Here is an 18521-nt window from a genome sequence, read left to right on the forward strand (position 1 = left end):
TTTTGTCGAGCATGCGACTTTTTGTTGCAGACATAGGGATAGTGATCTGGCAGCGGTGGTGTTAACTAACTTCTTGAAAGCTTTATGTTTTAGCAGGTGGAAGACTTGATACTTCATACTTTGTATATAGATGCCTCATGTTATGAAGTTTCTGTCTGTCACATGTCTAATGTCCTTGACATCATTTTCATGGTTCAGTGACTACTTAAAAAAAAGTTAAAGATTTTTTGTAATGTAAATTTCTCTCTTATGAGTGATAGGATAACTATATTTGGTATGTTTGTAGCTTGCAAGGTCCTCATGCCCATCAGACAGTTTTCTTTTGACCTCGACCTCATTTCATGGATCAGTGAACAAGGTTAACTTTGGGTGGTCAAGAGCATATCTCAGATACTATAAGCAATAGGTCTAGTATAGAATGTATGGAAGGACTGTAAGGTGTACATGTCCATCTGACTGACCTCATTTTCATAGTTCAGTGGTTATAGCAAAGTTTTTGTGTATTGGTCTGTTTTTTGTCGAACCTGCAACTTTTGTCGCTGAAGGCTTGACATAGGGATAGTGATCTGGCGGCGGCGGCATTAGCTAACTTCTTAAAAGCTTTATATTTTAGAAGGTGGAAGACCTGGATGCTTTACACTTTGTATATAGATGCCTTATGTTACAAACTTTCTGTCTGTCACATGGCCAATGTCCTTTACCCCATTTTCATGGTTCAGTGACTACTTGAAAAAAAATTTGTAATTTTTTGTAATGTTAATTTCTCACTTACAATGAGTAATAGGATAACTATATTTGGTATTTGCGTACCTTGCAAGGTCCTCATGCCCTTCAGACATTTATCACTTGACCTCAACCTCTTTTCATGGATTGGTGAACAAGGTAAAGTTTTGGTGGGCAAGTCCATATCTCGGATACTATAAGCAATAGGTCTAGTATAGGAGGTGTTTTGGTCTGTTTTTCTTAAACTATAAGCAATATATAGGTCAATTTTATTTGTTGTATGGAAGAATTGTTCCTGAGGAAGGGAAGGCAAGGTTTTTTTAACAACCTTGTCTATCCATGAGGGTCTAGCACGTTCTGCATTGGTGGGAGCAATCTAAAATACTACCAGAAACTAATTTTGGGATGTACCTAGCTATATATATATATAGGGACAAAATATAAAAATATAAGAACATACATCTTAAGCATGGGGGTACTTTCAACTGTTTTCACATATCACAAGTCAATTTTCATTGAAGCAATCTTCTTAAAATGAAAAAAAAAGTTATAGGAGGTTAGCCCTCAATTTACATGATGGGTTCATTTTGTATATTGCCTTATTCAGATCACCTTAATTTATACACAGGTCCGTCTTAAGCCTGTAACTACACATTGGCAAACAATGTTTTGGTACATTGCATCTCAACACCTTCAATCTTAAATTTTGGATTTCCCTTAGGGTTTTTGTCTATTATTCATTCTTTAATGTCAGTGATTTCATTTATATTTATAATAATCTGTTGTTTCCTTTTTGTTTGTAAACAATTTATTTCACTTCTATCAGAAAGTAAACTCTGAACAACTGTTAATGAAATAATAAAACAAAGCAATATTATCATAATTTATTCTATGATTGCTTATATTAGTAACGGAATGTTTACATAATTCAATGTATTATAAATAGATCTGTTCATAATAATATGCAGGCATACTTAGAAACTGCATGTAATAAGTGCTACATTTTCTCTGAAAATTTTGAACATATCTATCCAATTTTATCAAGAAATGTTACAACTAATAGCATTTTTATAAGCATGCCTGTCATTATCAAAGAAAGATCTTTAACTACTTTCCAACAACTACTCTCATCACACTACAAAATAAGTTTAATATTATACAGGAAACTTCAGTATTTCCAGAATACAAAAAGCTTGAGTGATAATCATTATGTAAATCTTTTACAAAGCATATGCAACATATGAAAAACAAACTGAAACTTTTAAAAAACAGGAAGAAAGCATCATCTTTGATATTTATATAATTTCCTCCTGTCTTAAAGTTTAATGTTTCATGATACGACAGTAATAGAGGATAGAATTGCAGTGTTTGATGAAACCAACACATGAAATGAAAATTGACTGCAATTTTTTGTAATTCTGGCCTGAAAAATTGAATGCTATCTGTGAAGCCAGAATTGATTTGTCATTGTAATAAAAACAAAAAGATAACCTGATTGGTTCAATATCATAATCACAACTTGCATCTTAAATTCTGATCTCAATTTTGCAGTTATTCCTGTTACCACATTGACTAAACCTTAATTTTTCGCCCCTATTCAAAATTTTCATTATTAAATGTTGGATTGAATGACCTGATTGATCTGGAAAAGAATTTATCAAATAGCAACATGAATGTATTTAATACAGAATTGAGCTTGCAATAATTTATCATTTTGCACCAGTGCAAATTAAGCCTTAAATCAGTTAAGTCATCAGTGACAAAATATGTTTTTAATCAGTTTTTTATAAAGTTTTGCCATACAATATAAAGGTTATTGCATGAAAACTGATGAATATTATCTCTCATAAAATATATATTAAACTCATAAGCTTATGCAATATAAAAATCTACTATAGCAATATCTGTATAAAATAATAATGTTAAGAACTCTTTTCAAAAGGAGATATATTTCACATTCTAAAGTAAATAAACAGACTAAACAATTTTGATTCTTTAAGTTCATAGTAGGAAAGACTACTTTTCATTTCTACACCTGTTTTCTATACCATTCTACAATAAACAACATTATTCTTCATATAAATACAAAACTGAACTACATTATCACAGGACGGAAAATATAATAAATGTTACTAAACATCTTCTACTGTCAACGTATTGTCTCTGTACATTTAACCTGCCAATCACGATCATCATCTTCTGGCATCAGGTGATACGCAATCTAAAAATAGAAAAGTAAAAATTATAAAAGATTCTTTAGTACTACATACCTTTCATATGCCTCATTATTTATCTTGTTGAGAAAACTTCTATAAGTTATTGAACGTGAGATCGATTAGTGATCGATTTGAAAACACATCACACAGTAGAGCATGCTCAGTCATGAAGCTTGATCCCAATTTAAGAAAGCATTAAGGGGATAGGTACAGAACACCTCAAGGAGTTAACTCTTTAAAAATTAGCTGAAAAGTTTGAAAATATTATGTAACTATATTAAAACCTTATAAACTTTTAATGATGCTCAAAAAATTATTTATTAATTTAATTAAATTATTGTTATCCAACTTATTTCCCTTGAAATACTTTATGTTTAGCCCTTTCTAGCCCACTTCACCGTGGTTTAATTTTATGATTTACAAATTTACTTGATGCAGTTAAATAAGAATAGATCCAAGCTTTTACATAATCACAACAATTTATATTCAAGTTATTTTCCTACCTGTGAAAGTCATGAACATAAATAGCTAGTGAACAAAAAAAGTTGGTTTAAGTAAATTAATAAAATAAATTCTAAGTTAAAGGTAGAAGACTTACAACTGTTGAACCTGGGTCCACTCTAAGTGTTCGTTGTAAACTGTCGTGATTGCTGGTTACATTTTCACTTCGACTACAATCTAGTTCAACACGTACTCTGGTGTGAGACTGAAATTCATAAAACATTTATATAATTTTTTTTTTTACTATTATCATGATTATACACACAATGTTTGAAGACTTTTTTTAATGAACATGTCAATCAAAATTGTAAAAGTTGTATATTTATAGGTAATGAATGTATTTTTCAGTATTGCTATGGTATTTCAATTTTATCAAAAGCCTGGACGTATAAAGATAGGCTGTAAGCCCAATTACATTATCCATTTTATACCTTGTCAGTCGAATGTATATTAAGATTTCCACATGCTTACTTGAAATCATAAAATATACAGAATATGAATAATAGTTCAAAAATGTACATGAATATGTTAGTGTATTTACAGCTAATTTCAATTGAGTGTGTAGGGAAAGGTCATTCTTTGACTAAATTGCTTGCTAGCTGAAACATGATGTCATTATTAGGTAAGGTATACTACCCTCCTTTAGGAGTAGTCTAGTTCTACAGACAGATAGATCTGTTGTCTGTCGAACTAGTCTACTCTTAAAGAAGGGTAGTATACCTAACATAATACTGACTTTACGGTTCGGCTTGCAAGCAAGCTATAGTCATAGATATTACCTTTACCCACACACTCAATGCATTTTGCTGTAAACTCAAATTCTACTTTACCTTGTTATCAAGTACCAAGGTTGCCCAGCCATCATTTGTGTATGTGTACATACAAAGGTCCTTCATTCCTTTTACTCTAGAAATCTCACCCTGAAACAAACAATTATAAAAAAACTACATATCCAAATCATGAAAGAAAATTAAAAAAATTAAACATTGTAGTAAAATTTGCTGTTCAGTCTTGGTGAGAGAGGTTGTTAAACTTAAGTTTTATGGTACCTAACATAAATTTTTAAGTCATTTAAATTTTGAAGCTATAGTTCCTTTTTTTTCAATAATGGATACTTAAAACATCCAGAAAACACTGATGTGGTATTTTTAATATCAAACAAATAACAAGGCCAGTGTTGTTATGAATATGAAATATTAAGCAAAGGAAGTAAGCTTACTTGTTTTATAAATGATTTGCTGATAATGTCATCAAATGAGAGATCTCCTGGATATGTTGGGTAGCTGTCTACTCGGACTACATCTAACTCAGCATCATCACAGTCCTCTGTGTATACATCTAGTTGGAAAGGACATGCCTGGAAAAAAAGAAAACCTCATCTTGAAAAATCCAGAAAGTTTATGGTATTTCAGCCCTAGTAACCCAAGTGCACACATCTTTAAATTTCCAGTAAATAATTAAAAAAAAAATGTCTTCTTTTTCAAAAATAAAAAGTGATTCTCTCCAGGCACTAAAGCTCTCTCAACTAATAACAAGAGTGCACACGCTGAAATGTCTCGCCTTCTATACTAATCATTTGCTATATATGTCTCTGATATTATGTTGATAGTCCTAAGTACAAAAATGTATAAAGCTTTATTACAACTGTCTCATAAACTTAACATTAACCAAGATAACTAAACAAAGACCAATGAACCATGAAAATAAGGTCAAGGTCAGATGAACCATGCCAGGCAGACATGTACAGCTAACAATGCTTCTATACAACATATATAGTCGACCTATTACTTATAGTTTAAGAAAAATAGACCAAAACACAAAAAATTAACACTGTGCAATGAACCGTGAAAATGAGGTCATGGTCAAAAGAAACCTGCGCTACTGACATAAAGATCATAAAATATTTCCATACACCAAATATAGTTGACCTATGGCATATAGTATTAGATAAATAGACCAACACTCAAAAACTTAACTTTGACCACTGAACCATGAAAATGAGGTCAAGGTCACATGACATCTGCCCGCTAGACATGTGCACCTTACAATCATTCCATACAACAAATATAGTAGACCTATTGCATATAGTATGAAAAAAACAGACCAAAACACAAAAATTTAACTATAACCACTGAACCATGAAAATGAGGTCAAGGTCACATGACATATGCCCGCTAGACATGTACACCTTACAATCATGCCATACAACAAATACAGTAGACCTATTGCATATAGTATGAAAAAAACAGACCAAAACACAAAAATTTAACTATAACCACTGAACCATGAAAATGAGGTCAAGGTCAGATGACACCTGCCAGTTGGACATGTACACCTTACAGTCCTTCCATACACCGAATATACAAGCCCTATTGCTTATAGTATCTGAGATACGGACTTGACCACCAAAACTTAACCTTGTTCACTGATCCATGAAATGAGGTTGAGGTCAAGTGAAAACTGTCTGACAGACATGAGGACCTTGCAAGGTACACACATATCAAATATAGTTATCCTATTACTTATAATAAGAGAGAATTCAACATTACAAAAAATCTGAACTTTTTTTTCAAGTGGTCACTGAACCATGAAAATGAGGTCAAGGACATTGGACATGTGACTGAAGGAAACTTCGTAACATGAGGCATCTATATACAAAGTATGAAGCATCCAGGTCTTCCACCTTCTAAAATATAAAGCTTTTAAAAAGTTAGCTAACACCGCCGCCGCCGCCGCCGCCGCCGGATCACTATCCCTATGTCGAGCTTTCTGCAACAAAAGTTGCAGGCTCGACAAAAAACTGACCGCAATAAAATAGCCAATACTTCTAAAGTGGCATTTACACCAATCAATATATCAACAATTTTATTTTCTAAAATTCCTACACAAGATCTTTTACATTAATGTTGTCATTATCAAGAGGATAAAACCTGTATAATGTCAGGAACTAAGCCATTGGACTGACTAGATTTTGGTCATTTTCATCTTCGTTCAAACATTCAGCATAGTACTAAGAGCTGTCTTTAAATTTTAGTGAGGTGAGAGCTGTATTATTTCATGTTCAATGCCTCACTGTGACTTTGAAATGAAGAATAGCAATAAATGCAAAATGACGTTCCTTTACTCTTTGTGTGTTTTTTCTTTGCATGTACTGATTATACCCCAATATCCTTTGTTATTTCAATTAAGGAGTTAAACTTCATGTATTCATATGAAACTCTGGTGCAAGTAAACTGACCAATATATAAATCAACTTAAAAAAATAGGGATTCAGAATAGCAATAATTTATCAAGGAGAATTTAAACAATTAAAATTTTGGTTGAATTTTTCGTTATTTCAAACAAACAAAAAAGTTTTATCCAAATACCTGGTCCATGACGAGTTGTTTGTTATATCCCATACTGACAAGTGTGGTCCATAAGTCTTCAGTATCACCCTCAGAATCTTCAGCTTCTAATTCATTCAGTTGTAGAAACCCAGCTTTTGTTATCTCTCCATCTTCTAAATCTATCCTATCTATAATGTATAAATTTCCCATATAAATGTTTTTTTAAGGTAAGAGTGGAACAGACTTCAAGTTTAATAGTAAAAGACCAAGAAATAGGTACCGGTATACATGACAGAGAAACCAAGATTAGTAACAACACAATAAACTTTATGTATTTATAGAATTGATAATATTGTTTAGGGCCTTGTGGTATGTTAAGGTAATCTGCCCTTCATTGGAAAAATATTTTTTTGGCATAAAATCGTTACCTTTTTTTTTACCATAAAAAAATATCAACTCCACCATTTTCCTCCTAGAATTGTGGATCAGCCTCTACTTCACAAAGTATGGACCAGATTATATGGAAATAATTTTTCATTTCTTTGAAGTTAAATACATATGTTTATACTGCTAGTTCTTAGCTTTAAAGATTTACATTGTTCTTATATCTTATAAAAACACAATATTCAGAAGCGGTTAAAAAATCTATGTACATCAAATACTGATAGAAAAAAATTGATTCTTGATAGCAATTACCTTCCACAACCTGCCATTCTTCGTCAGCGACTTCTTCGCCACTCGTTCTGATGTTAAAAAGGTTAAATTCTTTTCTACTCATAAAACCATTTCCATCTAAATCACTATAGTCAAATATGTCTTCTAACACTTTTCTACAAATGCAAATATTCAAAGACAATTAGACATTTTGTCATATACATGATATAACAGTACCTAATATTGTATGAAAAATTTATTTTATTCCAGTTTTTGCTACAATATATTGTTATTGTATAAGTGTAAAATCATTTTGTGACTGTTCAATTATTAAAGGGTGTGAATTATCATAAAATGTTTTTGAAAAATTGGAGTGACAAGAATGTAGATTTACTTTTTAACTTTCATATCTACACAGTGACGCTTTTAATGAATTCATTTGTTTGCTGGGGTTAAAAAAAAATTTGGTACATTTGAATGATGATGTATACATCTCTGTGAATATTTTAACAATTTGTAATTTACAAACTGATTTACATGCCTATAGAAGCTGCTAGTCTAAAAATTAACTATATAACATAGTTCAATCAATTATATACATCACTCAGCACCAAGATTTACATTAGCTTTTTATAATTATGGAAATTAGATTTCAGAAGGTCAAATGCAATTCAATAAGTTCTAGTGTCTATATAAAAAAAGAAAACGACAATTCATAAAACAAGAGTCGATGAAGCAAAACTTGACCATCTACATCGACTTACCTGAAAGATTTGGTTATAACATATTTGCCTCCCTTGTCTTGTGATACCAGTTTAGCTTCCTTTCCTGATTCTGATTTTCGACTTTTAAATCTACAGCCGGTTGTATATGGCATGATGTAATATTTACCAGCACTCAAATCACAGCTTACACCATATTTCTTCAAATAGAAAAAAAAAATAGGAATTCAATGCACAGGTTGAGTATTGTCAATATTTATCAGCAGACAAAAATATACATTTATACTGAATACTTTATATACATATTTTACAATAAAATTATTTTCATTTACCTGCATATATTTTTCTATTTGGGGGCATTTTGTTCAATTTAATTGTTGTTTTCTGAAATTGTTTAACATCTCACAGGGGTATCCTAATGCTGCCTTTATTTATTCACCCCTTATTTCATTTTATTGATTTTGTATTTGCTTTTACTTTGTGTCATAGATCAAATTTATTCGTACAGTGTATGTTCACTTGTGTTAATATTTCTTTTGATTTAGTTCAGCCATTTCAATTGATATTTTATAGCGTGTCTTTCTATGTTGTGATGTTACACTATTGTTAAAGATATTGGTAAAGATTGTTACCTATCAAACATCTAAACTGCTGTATTTGTATGCACCTGTCCTAAGTTGGGAATCTGGTGTCCAGTAGTTGTTGTTTATTGATGTGGTTCATAAGTATTTACATTACACATTTTTTATATAGATTAGACAATTGTGTTTCCCGTTTGAATGGTTTAGCACTAGTCATATTTGGGGCCCTTTATAGCTTACTGTTCGATGTGAGTCAAGGCTCTGTGTTGAAGACAGTACTTTGACCTATAATGGTTTACTTTTACAAATTGTGACTTGGATGAAGAGTTGCCTCATTGGCACTCATACCACATCTTTTTATATCTATTGAAATAAGAATTTGATGGATGCATCCATCAGGTTTATCTTATGACCAACTATACCAACTATACCAGGTAGTTTCAAAGTGAAGATGTCAATAAATGAATCTATTTTTTTCTCTATCTTATTATCTTTGTCATTCAAAATTAAATTCATGATTAGAGAACAATTATTGGCTTTTAAAACCTAGTTTTGGCAGCTACAATTTGAGTTTAGATAGGTTATGGTTTCCCCTTAATTTGATCAAATATCACCAGAGAATACCGACCATATTATACAAATGATTTTTTAATTTTTTTATAACTTACTCCTCTGGAATCTCTGTGTTCTGTAAAAGCTACGAGTAAGTTACCATCTTCATCTGGTCTGTCTCTCAATATAAACACAGAAGTATCTACAGGACTACTATCCATTCCTGAAATATACATGTCAATATAATATGGTGTTTTAAAATAAACTGTTAGTATTAATTTTAATCTAATAAGAATGACTTAGTTACCAAAGTTTTGTAATGACCTTAAAGAAATTCAACAAGTTGTCAATTTGTGAATTTGTTCAAGGATTTTTTTTTACACTTGATTTTCACAATCCTTAGTAATTGTTTGGGATATAGTTTCACAATATGCATTCATTAATTTTAGTTTCTTGTGTACAATTTGGAAATTAGTATGGCGTTCATTATCACTGAACTGAACTAGTATATATTTTTTTAGCGGCCAGTTGAAGGACGCCTCCGGGTGCGGGAATTTCTCGCTACATTGAAGACCTGTTGGTGACCTTCTGCTGTTGTTTTTTCTATGGTCGGGTTGTTGTCTCTTTGGCACATTCCCCATTTCCATTCTCAATTTTATTATTAATATATACTCTAGCAAACATAGCCAAGAACTATCCTTTTTATGACTCTCATTGAATTGATTCTTTTTGAAGTACAAAAATGTATTAATATACCTGAAAACTTGTTTCTAGACTTAGCTTTACTTGGTACAAACACTTGTCTCTTGTTGAGGACCTGTAGATTTCTTGAGGAAACAATGACAGTCCGTAAGAAGGGGACGATAAATGGCTGACCCGTATTATGAGAGAGCTATATCTCTTGCATGTTAAAGACACCCTTGTAGATTTAAAAAAAACAGCAGGCTAATGCCACTTACAAGGTAGCAATGGCACCCGCAAAGATGAAAGGAATTAATATAAGTTGCAAAATTTTTTTCCCAATCTACTATATCATAAATAAATATGTTTAAACTAAAGTAACCTTAACCTGTAGATTTCATTTTTGGTTTGCTGTCTCATTGATATATATCATGTCCCTTAATTTTAGATTTTTTTTTACGTTTTTGTTTCAAGAATCACTGCTGGGTCTATTGTAGATGAAACATGGATCTTGCATACCAAATTATAATCTAAGGATTTTTAATGGGTTTTTAAAATCCACCATCCAACATCTAACTGAAACAATATCTCCTTTTATTAACATACCCTTTACAGTTTTTCATTCCCGTTTGGGCAAATTTTCAAAATCAACCAATGAAACACAAGTACTATATTATAAAACTAAAATGGCTAGAATAATCACAACAATGTTTATAGTTTTAATATTTTATCAAACAATTGTTCCTGAATTTACCTCTACTTCCTTTCTGTGGCTGTATAGTAATCCAGATTTTACTGTCGTCTGGAAGGTTGAAATCATATTGATGACATATCAAACTTCCATCTTCCATGAAAAAGCTGCCTTTACTTTTAGTATGCGTCCATTCCTAAAACATTTATGTATAAATTACTTCAGTAATAGTGAAAAAATTGTAAAAAAACTTTAAATAAATATAAATATTCTTATCATTCCCTAACACCCGGAACTGTTATTTATTTGAGGTTAAAGTTGAGTTATGTCTGAATGTTTAAAAAAATCCAATTAAAATTCAACTTTGAATTCATCTCTTCAAAATGGTCAACTAGTAATTTACCTCACTGCCCCCATATCCCAACTTATTCATTAATTATATGTGTCCATAGTACACAGATGCCCAATCCAAACTATTATTTTCTATGTTCAATGGACCATGAAAATGGGGCAAAATCTCTAATTTGGCTTTAAAATTAGAAAGATCATATCATAAGGTACATTTGTACTAAGTTTCAAGTTGATTGGACTTCAACTTCATCAAAAACTACCTCGACCAAAAACTTTAACCTGAAGAGGAACGAATGGACAAACGAACAGACCCACAGACCAGAAAACATAATGCCCATAAATGGGACATAAAAATATGTGATTTGACACAATTCTTAATCCTTTATCAATCAGGAAGATAACTTTCAAACTTAAATTTACCCTAAGATTTTTAGGTTCATCTAGTTTATGAGCCCTTGAGACAGAACCTTGTCGACTTTTGTCCTTCTTTACTCTAGGGGATGGTCTAGGTAAATCATCTGAAAATACAATCACATGATAATAAAAAAATCACTGGTATATGCATAATAGAAATATAGACCATTTGAATATTAGACACATGTATAAATATACAAAATGTGGAAATTGTTTGCAATATGCAATTTCGACAATTGTTTCTTTATCAATTTGAATTTACTCTCTGAATCACAATATTACAGAATATATACTGTCACTGTAAGTTTTTGAAAGTCCTGATGGTTCATAATATTGCAGGTACATGTAGTACAGCTGATATCAATTACATTTTTAATGAGCCCAGGTCTGTCATGTACCATGAAAATATTGAAATAAGTAAGTTTCTGAAATTGTAAAATTATGAGTCTGGCAAATGAATATACAAAATTCTGAATGAGCTTGCTGCAACTATCATTTATAACCTCTACAACCTATTAAAGGGTAAATACAAATTTGAAACCATAAATTGGTAAATTATAGTTAGTAACAGCTCAAAAGCCTTCCATTGCAATTGCTGACCCACTCAAAAATCACCACATAGAATTTCTTTTCAGATTTCTTTATCAATTGTTTTGACTGCTTATTTCATATAATGGATAACTTGGTTGGTCTGAGTCGAGTTGCAGGTCAAGCACAAATCTAGCAAACCATGCATGGAATGATATTGTGTCTGACTGACCCCCTAATGCTGAAGGCCTTATTGTGCAAATTCGTTCATATTATAAATTACAAAAATTCATCTTTTAAAATTGACCACTAGAGTAAGACTTTATAGTAAAAGGATTTTTTTTTACCAATTTTTCTTTATCTTAGCCTTGCTTAATTCATCTCTATGATCAGTAGTCAGTGTTAACTGCATGTTTCAATTTGGGAAGTCAAATAAGAAAATCAACTGCCTATTCCTCAAAAATAAGTGACAAGGGAAATAACTCCAAATAAAACTGAAATTAGTTCATTTGAAACCTTTCTGTACAGACAGATCTCTACCTTAAATTAAAAAGTGCAATCTACATGATTAGTGTTGTAAAACAAATAAAGAAGAGTTGTTTACCTGGATCTGAAGAAGAAGCAGTGTGCAATAAAGATTTTCTTTGTGCAGGGATAGGGGGACTTCCTTCACCTGTTAATGAGGGTTACAAGGTAAAAAAAAAGTAACATCTCATGAATTGTCTTCTTTTTCTTATACAATAGTTTACAAGAAATTAAATTATAATTTTTAAAATATTTTACCCATGAAATTAATTTCTTCTTTCCCTAGGCTATCACAAGCAATCTGTAAATTTGTAAAAATATTTATATAGCTCGATTAACTTATGAAATTTAAATTGTCTCTGAATTGGCCTTTTTTATTTACTAAATATTTCTATTACTAGACTTCGTCTCTGTCAAAAATTAAAATTCTAATTGATTAAAATAACCATGGAAGATACAAAATAAAAAAAATTCAAGATATGTTCTTAACATTTTAAAATCATCTTTGATAAAAACATAAATTAAATATATGCAGCTATAGCATAATTTCACTTGTCAATTGATCAATGAAAAAAAACAACTTGAAGACAATGCATTCCATGCATGACAGAAAACAGTTCATTTCCAGTAGTGAACAAATACACAAGTGGCTTGCAAAATAGGAAAAAAAGCAAGCTCATTTCTGTTTATATATTTTTACTGTAATACATCTAAAGAGGGTGAGTTTTAAAGAGTTTTAAAAAAATGGAAATATATGATTGTGAAAAAACTAAAAAAATTCGGATTTTATTTAACTAAATAAAAAAATTATGAATACGTAAAAATTAGAAAAGTACTCCTTCTTCAAGGTCGGAAATAACTTTATGGATAACACAAAAATATTCTTGACGTTTGGTTTATCATTATGGAACAACACCATGCTATAATTAACCCTTTAACTCACCGCCCCCAAAAATATAAAATAAATGTATTAAAGAAAATATGTGTGAAAGAAATGTACAGAGATAAACTAACAGTTCTCTTGAATAGTGTTATGACAGATGAAGTTATAGTGCAACCAGAACCTGTGATGAAAAACTAAAGCAAACAGATCAAAACTTTCAAACAAAGTGCAAAAACACAAAAAAAGAACAACAATATGTACCAATACTTAATAATGATGATTTTCTGGATCCTGCTGGTGTTCCAACTGAAAACCAAAACATACAGAATTATCATCTTATTCTTCAGTCTATCTTAAATAATTATTGTAACAAAATAAAATGAATAATTCTTTTACAAAAGTAAGCAAAAATAAGTATAAAAACAAAAATCAAATCAAATCATGTCCTAAATTTTTTCTTCAAATTAATCCATCTGGTAAACATGATAAAATAAGTTAAAAGAATTCAAATATCTTCATACAGAAATATAAAAAAAAGAACAGTGACACTTATCATTTGAAATATATTGCTATTACACTCAAGGGAGAAAACTGTACATTAATGAACTTATCAGGCTTTGCTTCAAAAGATACTGTTTTTTTTAATAATAATGAACAATACCAGCTGATTAAAAGTGTACAGTACTAAATTGATGAATAAAATATTTGTTTTGAAAGGAGTCATTCAACTTTCTTTCATGAGACAACTGTAAACTTGTGTGAAAAATTGTCAGTTGTTAACAAGTGGTATAATAAAATTTTCAAGCTAAGCTATTATTTTAACACACATGATCAAGAACCATTCATTTCTGTTTCCGATAAAATCATAACATTTTATTTTATAAAAAATAAAAAAAAGTGTGTTATGATTTTACCTATCCTGAAAATGAAATATCCATATTAGTGTATAAGGGTATGGGAAGTTAATTGTTCAGAATGAGTTTAGTTGTGTTCATGTGAAGGGAACCAAACGTAACATTAAACAATGCCAAATTATAATTTCTGTAAAATTGTCATTATTCATGAGGCACTTTTTCACTTATTTCTTGTGTGTAAGTTAAATAACCATGAATTTAGGTGTTCAACAAAATACAGTTTGGTACAACTTTGCAGAATTTGTTGAAAACACAGTCAGCAGCTTTCCTAATAGTACATTTTTCCTCATTCCATGAAAATTAATGAATCCCCAGTACATAAATATCATTTATACAAGTTATTTTTTCTTACTTGTAGTCAATACTCACAAGAACACTAAATACTGCTTTCGTAACTTTACTATTGATTAACTAACATCTGTCATTTGTCTAAACACATAAAGTAGGGTAAAGGGTAGGAGGGGTCCCGATCCAAAAATCCCAGGCTTAAAAACATGAAGTCCTGAGGTCCCGAATTTAAATAGATTTAAATCCTGATATCCTGAAATTCAAAAAAAGAATTCCTGGATCCTGAAAGGGTCCTCAATCCTGAAATCCCGAGCTTAAAAACATCCGATCCCAGAGTCCTGATAAAGGTCCTATCCCCCCTCATTAAGTGAACTAAACAAATGTGAACGTTTTTCAACATAAAGTGTTCAGTATTTTCAATGCATGTTGACTAAAGATAGAATGCAAATAAATCATTGCATACAACCAACAATATTGTAGAATCTTTTTTTTTAATTGTTACAAAAAACAAGTAAGAGGATAGAATCAGTTCGATTACAGTATTTAACTACCATTAAAGCTTGGATGCATCCAACTGTGTAAAAATGTAATCTTCAAGCCCAACTTGAGACAATATTGTACTTATTTATCAATTATATGTCAAGCATGAAAATAAGGTTACAAAATTCCCAAATACTTGATGCTCCTAGTGATTTTGGTGTATTTTCGATCAAGTATGATCGTAATAGATTAATCTTGTCTTTTTGATCAAGTATGATCGTAATAGGTTGATCTGGTCTTTTTGTAACTATAGATTAACAATGGTCCAACTAAAGATTAATGTGTCCTGACAGACATTTCGTTCATTTTCATTTAAAGCTCAACCTACAACCAAAAGTACCAAATATTCTTTTGATGGATCCCAGGTTACCAGTTAGTCTTATTTTGATCAAATCATTAAATAAGTTGTCAACAACCAACAACAAATCAAAGTAGGCCCATATACTCAAGAACTGACAATAGTCACTCACATTAATTCTTTACTGTACAATAAGACTAGCAACACATTTGCCATTATTGCCATGAATAAATGATTACATTACAAGACAATATGCATGATTTCTACAGAAAATTTTACAAGTTTACAAACAACAAACCAAAGGTGCAAACATACCCTAAAATGAGAAGACAAAACAATTCTAACCCACATATACAATGATGTGACTGTCTTTTATAAACCCTGCATAGAGAACAATAGCTATTGTCAATTAATTCCATAGGACAGTTCAACTTGCAAAAATTTAAATGGCCTGACAAAGATCAACTGATTCTGGGGTAAGGTTTGAGTTCTATTGCAAATTTTTTCTGAATTATTCTTTTTATCATGGAACTCAAAATTAAACATACTAATAACTGAAGTTAAAGTTTTGTTTGCACTATGTAAGAAAATTGTAATAGCAAAAATCTACTTATTGATATACAACCATAAGTTTATATCAGATATGAATTCAAAACTTTAACATAGAGTATTCCAGTGTAAAATATAGAGTATGGAAAACTAAAACTAAAATCGTAACTCTGAAGTTGTTAGAAATCACTGGCAAAAACAGTATAGCTCATACATATCAATTGATAGGGGAAAAATGAAAATGACTGTCATATTTCTGACATAGGCATTACAGGCTCTTTATGTAGAGGATATAAGGGGACATTAAACTTGTTATAAGTTTTTCATGTTTAAATAAATAAAATAGTATTAGTGGTATGCAGCTGGTGGTATGTTATGCATATCACTGCATGAGTAAAAATTCACAATACCATATAAAACCATAATAATATAATTGTTTATCTTTACAAAGCTTCTCTTTACACACATATATATAATAGATCTGGTTAAATACCACATGTAAAGAGTGAATATATAAAAGCAAACATTCACAATCCTGATATAAGTAAGCTCAAATAGGCTGGCCTTTACTGAGGAAAGCAGCTGGATTGATCAAGCAAACCAAGCAAATTTATGTCATGTTGATTTAAGATGAGTTCTGTTTGATGATTTATATGAAAATTCCCTTGCATCTTTATGCTCCAAAACAAGGCATGCATTGATGGTGAAAATGCAGATGTGAACTCAGGCTTGGGATTTCACTAAATTTATGATTCAAAAGTATTTTCAATGAAAACTAAAAGTTATTAATAAATCTACATTTGTGTATACAAAATGCATTCTGGGAAATCCCAGACCTGTTTAAGTGACAAACATCATAACAGCAACAAATCACAATCAAACTCTTTACCATTTTGTCGGAGATTTTTAGCCATCAAACCACTAGCAGATGTAAGTGAAATATTAGAACCGATTACGTCGGGTATATTTTGAAGGGTTGAATTTGAACCCATTAATTTATCTGGACTGTTTGATAATCTAGACGAAGATAAACCTTCTCTGTCTTTCTCCTTTTTACTCCTTGATGAATCTTTATTTTGGGAACGTGAAGACCTTCTTGACGTCAGTAAAACATCATCTTTACTCTGTAGACTGGTTCTAGAACCGGATACATCTTCAGTTTTCTCCCTAAGTGATGTTCTCGAGGGGGATACATCTTGGGCCTGACTTGTTGTGGTCTCCGACATTGATTTTCTAGGAGAGGGTTTAGGTCTTTCTGACCGTGCACTTCCACTTCTAGCAGTTACGCATTCCTCATCAATTTCATCATCATCTTCGTCTTTGTTTTCCTTATTAGCTTCTTTTTCTTAACAAGAGAATAGGTGAAAATAAACAAATAAAATGAAATAAGATTTAGAAATTTAATTGCCACACATCTTGCAAGGTATGCAGTATATCTAATTTATAACTACAAAATGTATATTATTTCTTATTTTTAACACAGAATAAGATATTGAGAACTACTGCTGTTGGAAACCGACTTTTATGTCTTGCTCCAACTTTATATGTATCAGTCTAGACAAAACAAAATAAAAAAAAATGCACTTTTTACAAAAAAAATAATTGAATCAAAATTTTAATTACTATTGAGTTGTAAACAAATGATTTAAATAATGAGTTTAAAACTAGGTATAAAGTTAGCATGAATAAATACAAAAAAAAAGAATTAACATTAAAACTGCATGTTGGAAGAATTAAACAGAAACAGAAAAAAATAAAAGCATCTAACAAAGCTGAATAAGCTGCTTCTTCAAACCTTCAGTATTCTTCCTCACACTGTGTCAAATATACTCAGTATAACCACTACTAATTCACAACAATAATCACAACACTCCTCCCTCTACATTTTACTTGTTACCTACATTTTCATACTCACAAACCAACCTAGCTACTTTCATATTACCAGTTGATCAATGTATTATTAAGATCAAGTCAAAGTAGAACATTGCCATCTTGACGATTTGGTGCCAAATTATTATTTGATGTCTTCTAAATTTATCATTGTATGAAATCCGATATTTGTGATACAAGTTTTAAATATTTATAAGGAAATGGGTAAAAAGTTACATCCTTCTTGAGTAAAAAATCAGGAATAGCACCACCAAATTTTGGGGATTTGTCACTGCTACTCCATTAGCATGTCCAAAAATAATATTTTTTTAAATGGCTTCCATTTCTTCAACTTGACCTTTAATTAATCAATACATTCAATGATACATTTGATTAACTTTTTCTTCTTTGCACACCTTAAACCATTTATGTTAACTAATATTTCTTGCTTCTGACCAATTCAATTTATATTTATCATTAACAGTTCCAAAAAAAATTTTGATAATGATGTCATTATGGCTAAAGAAAAACATCTTGGTTATGATGATTTTTCTTGAAAGTTTTATCTAGGCAATTCTAATTTCAACAATTTAAATTCTTCACAATAACTTTTGATCAAATTTAACTCTTGCCAGATATTGGTCATATCCCATGTATGATTTCTGCTACAAAATTTCAAATACATATATAAAACCTGTCCTTACTTCATACA

The 18521-nt window shown here is 30.8% G+C and overlaps 1 protein-coding gene across 20 annotated transcripts in view; it reads right to left on the reverse strand.

Moving 5' to 3' along the window:
- Positions 1 to 1592: 1592 nt before the first annotated feature.
- Positions 1593 to 18521, reverse strand: part of LOC143083831 (EF-hand calcium-binding domain-containing protein 7-like) — a 29447-nt gene continuing 12518 nt past the window's right edge. For 4 of the 20 annotated variants that reach the window (XM_076260238.1, XM_076260228.1, XM_076260221.1 and 1 more), the window contains 13 exons: positions 16830 to 17285; positions 13613 to 13657; positions 12548 to 12616; positions 11422 to 11519; positions 10714 to 10846; positions 9395 to 9501; positions 8188 to 8345; positions 7466 to 7599; positions 6809 to 6957; positions 4660 to 4797; positions 4271 to 4360; positions 3538 to 3645; positions 1593 to 2944 (listed from right to left, as the gene is read on the reverse strand). In XM_076260238.1, the coding sequence (XP_076116353.1) occupies positions 2873 to 2944; positions 3538 to 3645; positions 4271 to 4360; positions 4660 to 4797; positions 6809 to 6957; positions 7466 to 7599; positions 8188 to 8345; positions 9395 to 9501; positions 10714 to 10846; positions 11422 to 11519; positions 12548 to 12616; positions 13613 to 13657; positions 16830 to 17285 (1757 nt within the window). In that variant the 3' untranslated portion in view covers positions 1593 to 2872. The remainder of the gene's footprint in view (positions 2945 to 3537; positions 3646 to 4270; positions 4361 to 4659; positions 4798 to 6808; positions 6958 to 7465; positions 7600 to 8187; positions 8346 to 9394; positions 9502 to 10713; positions 10847 to 11421; positions 11520 to 12547; positions 12617 to 13612; positions 13658 to 16829; positions 17286 to 18521) is intronic. The other 16 variants (XM_076260301.1, XM_076260277.1, XM_076260267.1 and 13 more) reach the window with 8 other exon arrangements.

The sequence above is a fragment of the Mytilus galloprovincialis genome, chromosome 1 (genome assembly GCF_965363235.1).
Source record: "Mytilus galloprovincialis chromosome 1, xbMytGall1.hap1.1, whole genome shotgun sequence".
NCBI lineage: Eukaryota > Metazoa > Mollusca > Bivalvia > Mytilida > Mytilidae > Mytilus > Mytilus galloprovincialis.